Source organism: Guillardia theta (assembly GCF_000315625.1).
Source record: "Guillardia theta CCMP2712 unplaced genomic scaffold GUITHscaffold_67, whole genome shotgun sequence".
Taxonomy (NCBI): Eukaryota; class Cryptophyceae; order Pyrenomonadales; family Geminigeraceae; genus Guillardia; species Guillardia theta.
The window spans coordinates 8,267-9,110 of record NW_005434607.1 but is presented as its reverse complement, the minus strand read 5'-3'; the positions used below and the strand labels follow the sequence as shown (position 1 = coordinate 9,110).

Genomic DNA, 844 nt, shown 5'->3' with positions numbered 1-844 from the left:
TGGCCGCCGATGAACACGCTGCACGGGGTATTGGACGGCAGACAGTCTGCTCGCGAGGAGCGAGGGAAGACAAGAGGTCCTTTTGCTGGGGCTGCAGGACGAGCGAGGAGGAGGATGAGCCTGGTCTCCGACGACGAGCGGGAGAGGATGGAGGAGGATGAGAGGAAGCGGCAGCAGCTGATCGAAGCGATCGAGAGAGGAGATGAGGGGCAAGTGAGAGCGCTGGTTGTGAGTGCAGGAGCAGAGCGACTGAAGCAGAGGCATCCAGTAGGACCAGCGAGGGTCACGGCCATAGTCAGCGGGAGCTGGGATGAGTCCTTGAGGGTGTGGGACCTTGGGAGCATGAAGCAGAAGGCTTGTCTCGAGGGTCATAGTGACTGGGTAAAGAGCGTGGCGATGAGCAGCGACGGCAAGACGGCTATTAGCGGGAGTGAGGATAACACGTTGAGGGTGTGGGACCTTGGGAGCATGACGCAGAAGGCTTGTCTTGAGGGTCATAGTAAAGCGATATGGAGCGTAGCGATGAGCGGGGACGGCAAGACGGCTGTCAGCGGGGGCATGGATAAGGCGTTGAGGGTGTGGGACCTTGAGAGCATGACGCAGAAGGCTTGTCTTGAGAGTGATGGTGGTCGGATCAACAGCGTGGCGATCAGCAAGGACGGCAAGACGGCTGTCAGTGGGGGGCATGGATAAAACGTTGAGTGTGTGGGACCTTGGGAGCATGACGCAAAGCTTGCCTGGAAAGGTAATATCGCTGGCATGGAGCGTGGCGATCAGCGGGACGCAAGACGGCTGTCAGCAGTTGCATGGACTTCTTGCAGTATGGAACTTGAGAGCATGACGC

General features: G+C 58.8%; 1 protein-coding gene across 1 annotated transcript in view; it reads left to right on the top strand.

Annotated features, from left to right (window-relative positions):
- Nucleotides 1-342: 342 nt before the first annotated feature.
- The window catches only part of GUITHDRAFT_75540 (hypothetical protein), a gene marked incomplete at both ends in the record, with an annotated part of 841 nt that continues 339 nt past the window's right edge, over nucleotides 343-844 (top strand). Inside the window, one exon of the mRNA XM_005827317.1 lies at nucleotides 343-619. Within this exon, the coding sequence (XP_005827374.1) occupies nucleotides 343-619 (277 nt within the window). The remainder of the gene's footprint in view (nucleotides 620-844) is intronic.